This window comes from Hippopotamus amphibius, chromosome 2 (genome assembly GCF_030028045.1).
Source record: "Hippopotamus amphibius kiboko isolate mHipAmp2 chromosome 2, mHipAmp2.hap2, whole genome shotgun sequence".
Classification (NCBI taxonomy): Eukaryota; Metazoa; Chordata; class Mammalia; order Artiodactyla; family Hippopotamidae; genus Hippopotamus; species Hippopotamus amphibius.
Window position 1 is genome coordinate 175,547,071 of NC_080187.1, and position 3,815 is coordinate 175,550,885.

The 3,815-nt window shown below is 37.8% G+C and overlaps 1 protein-coding gene across 1 annotated transcript; it reads right to left on the bottom strand.

Annotated features, from left to right (window-relative positions):
* Positions 1 to 647: 647 nt before the first annotated feature.
* LOC130845955 (olfactory receptor 11G2-like) lies at positions 648 to 1,664 on the bottom strand. Its single transcript, XM_057723844.1, has one exon. It carries the CDS (start codon positions 1,575 to 1,577, stop codon positions 648 to 650), a length of 930 nt encoding a protein of 309 aa, XP_057579827.1. The 5' UTR covers positions 1,578 to 1,664.
* Between the last annotated feature and the right edge of the window lie 2,151 nt (positions 1,665 to 3,815).

Below are 3,815 nucleotides of genomic sequence, written 5' to 3' on the forward strand. Positions count from 1 at the left end.
CTCAAAATATGATGTAGTCTCCTTTCAAGGCATTTTTGGATTTCTCAGTCATTCATGTGCAGGGCAAGATTTCAAAAAATCTAGCAGGAAGCAAAAGAGCTGGGAGTCTAAAGAGCTGAGCAGAGGTTTTAGGAGTCATGGGTTTCTAAGAGTACAGGAATTGGATGTCAGGCTCGCTAAGGTGGAGATATCCTGAAAACAGTTCAAGCTCGCAGCTGAGATCTCCGGAAGGTCATGTTCCTGTGTAAGGGTCACATCCCAGAAATACAGCAAAACTATTTTAGACTATTTTTTTTAACATCTGAAAATACTCCTTAAATGAGATCAAAGTGATCGGCCTTACTCTATCTGCCACTAAAAGAAAACTTTGTTTTTAAATTTTTTAAATATAATGTTCAGCATTCAATAAAAAATGAGGCATATTAGAAACAAGGCAAATGATCAAGAACCAAGAGAAGAAATAAGCAATAGATACATGTTCATGGGTGACTGAAATTTTGGTCAATACTAGGATGAAAAATTATCTGAATAAAACCATTTTTTAAACCTGAAAATGAGTTAAATACAATTTCTGTGAATGAGTTAAATACAATTTGGGACTCTTATTCCTCAAGAGTGTCCTCCTTTTTGATGGACAATTTTTATAGTCACAGAAATTTCTGCAGGGCCTTTTTCATATCTTTGTTCCTAAAACTATATATCAGAGGGTTAAGAAGTGGGGTCACAACAGAATAAAACAGAGTCACAATCTTCTGTATTCCAGCACCATGCTCAGAAGTTGGGCCCCCATACATAACCAGTAATGAGCCACTGAACAACAAAACCACAGCCAGATGAGACCCACAGGTGGAGAAAGCCTTCCTTCGTCCAGCTGCTGAAGGGACTTTCAACACAGCTTTTATGACCAGAGCATAGGACCCCATGATGAAGAGAAAGAGAATGATGAGGGGAACAGGACTTAAAGTGGAGAACACAAGCTTTATCATAGGAGCTTTTTTGCAAGTGAGTGCTAGAAGAGGACCTGGGTCACACAGGAAGTGGTCAATGATCCTGGATCCGCAGAAGGACATCTGGGAGATGATGATGATGGGAATCAAGAACCAGAGGAAACCAAGTACCCAGCAGCTGATCACGAGATTGGTGCAGAGACATCCAGTCATGAGTGTGGGGTAATGTAGAGGCCGGCAGATGGCAAGGTATCGATCCAATGCCATAATAGCCAAGAAAAAGCTTTCTGTAGAACCCAAGGAGAAGAAAAAGTAGAACTGGAGAAAGCACCCAGAGAAGGAGATGACCTTGTTGTCAGAGAGGAAGTTGGCCAACATGTTGGGGACGGTGGAGGTGACATACCAGATCTCCAGGAAGGAGAAGTTGGCGAGCAGGATGTACATGGGGGTGTGGAGTCTCTGATCCCAGCACACAGCACAGATGATAGAACCATTGGCCATGAGGGTCAGGAGGTAGACAGCAGAGAAGAGCACAAAGAGGAGTATCTGTCCCTCCCTGGAGCAAGGGAAGCCCAGGAGGATGAAGCCATTGATGATGCTGGAGTTGTTGGGGGTGTTGGAGATTTTCATGTGTCTGTGAGCTGCGAAAGGACCAGCAACTATCAAATGAGTTTATATAGAGATATGAGGACCCAGATTTATATTTAAACCATCTTGGGAAAGTAAACAGGGACTTATATGTCAATAGCTACTTTTATTCTTTTACTGAAATTTTGGCCTGGGATGCTTCTTTATCTTATTTACGCTTTCACTGTGGAACAAGAAAATATTTGATCAGAATTGATAAGCTCTTGAAGGAAAGTGTTGTAGAGGTGCTTGAAGATTACATTAGACTTTATACTTAATAGAGAATCTGTCTGTCTATTTATGTGTCTGTCTGTCTATCTGTGGGCCTACCTACCTACTTACCTACCTGCCTACCTATCTATCTAGTCTCACAGAAAGGAATTTCTTCCACTTTCTGAAGAGGCAATATAATTGCAGTTGTGGCAGAAAGTAAGTCAACTAGAGGAATGTTTCACATGAGAAAACATGAAAATCTTAGTATCTAATAATAAACAATCATAGCTGACTCTAAAACATTAAATAAATAAAATTCTGTGAGTCTTGGGAGAGATTCCAAGAAAGAGAATTGGGAGAGAGACATCAATGAACACCTAAGCTTGAAGCCAGATACCCATTCCTGGACTTTTTAATTATGTAAGCTGTTATTTTCCATTTTCATGTTGAGCAAATTTGAATCTTCTTTCTTTAAATGCAACTTAGAGTTTATACTGATTTCAGGGTTTATTTTGATAAATACAGAATCATATCTGCATCTATCATCTTCATGTCTCCTGTTTACATATAGAAAAATGATTATCATGATAATTTATAGTGACCCTAAATTCTTGAATGAGAAAAAAAAAGAAAAAAATAAAAACAGAAACTGATTCAAAGTATGTAGCTATGAAACATGAATTCACAGAACTTTTTGAATTACTTCTTTTATGTGACTTTTGAAACTGGCTTCATTTCAAACTAAATGATGAACTTATTAATTTAATAATATTATACACCAATCGTGTAAAACAATCAGATCAAGTAGTGGAAATTAAACTTATTTTCTTTTGTGTTAAAATAGCAATCCTAGCCATTCATAGTAGAACAATGTGAAAGAATTATTAACAGACAATGTTGAAACAGATCTTTACTTACCTGGAAAAGAGATATGAATTTTTCCAGTTATAGATATACTTCTATTCCAATGGTATGAACTATGGATATAACTGGTAACATGGAATTCTAAATAGTGAATTTGTAGGGATTGAAAACTGAAATTTTGCTCAATCCTGCAGTAACTTCTTGGCAGCATCTCAAGGCACAGTGGCTTTTAAAGGTTGAATATCTGCAAAATGCCTTTCTTTTGTGCTCAATGAGTTAGAATACCTTTGTTAAACAATCTTGCACATTGACCTTGGAATGAATTAGAACCCTGTAAGAAAATGTATAAATGAGCAGATAAAGAAAGTCTGTGTTCCCCACCCTGACTTCTATTGGAAATCCATATTTTGCTTTTTGAAGTTTGGCCCAAGGAGTCAGGGAGTCTAATAATTTCCTACCAGGAATATTCAAGTTCTGAGAAACCCCTAGGATGAAGAGCTAAAGGTGGCAGCACCAAGCTGCCACCTCTTCTCAAGTAAAGATGTGGTGCTGAGAGAGTTGTGCTGGAGGAGGAACACAACTGTGTTGGTTGGGGAGGGTGAGGAGACTGCGGGAGTGATTATAACACAATACATATTCTTTTTAAATTTTTTCTGGGTCATTTAAATGCAGGATTCCCTGATTCCCATTACATGATGGATGCTTGGGACTAATAAAATCTCCACAGATCTGTCTTTTAAAGTATATAACTTGTCTGGAATAGGATTTAATGGACTCTGTTCTTGGTGAGGGGAGAGCGGGCTAGGTTCTGGTACTTGCACCATGCAGTTCCATTTGCTATAAATCTTTTTCTCTTTAGCTTTAAAACTCATTTTTCTAGAGGCCTAGTAAATTTCTGAGACCCCATATTTATTTTTTATAAAGGGGAGTTGAAGGCAGACAGCAGAAGAGTGTAACATTTTTTTAAAAGTCATTGTACCAGCTTCACTTATGGCCAATGATGTTAAGCATTTATCCTTTTTTGCAGCATACCCTGGCTTTTGTAGTATGTTTTCAAAGTTATGTTACAGTCATGAGCCCTTTGATTGGTAATGAATAAAAATAGGGACACAAAAGAATACTTCTGCTATGTATAAAGGTCCTTTATGGTTTCTAAAAAAGATT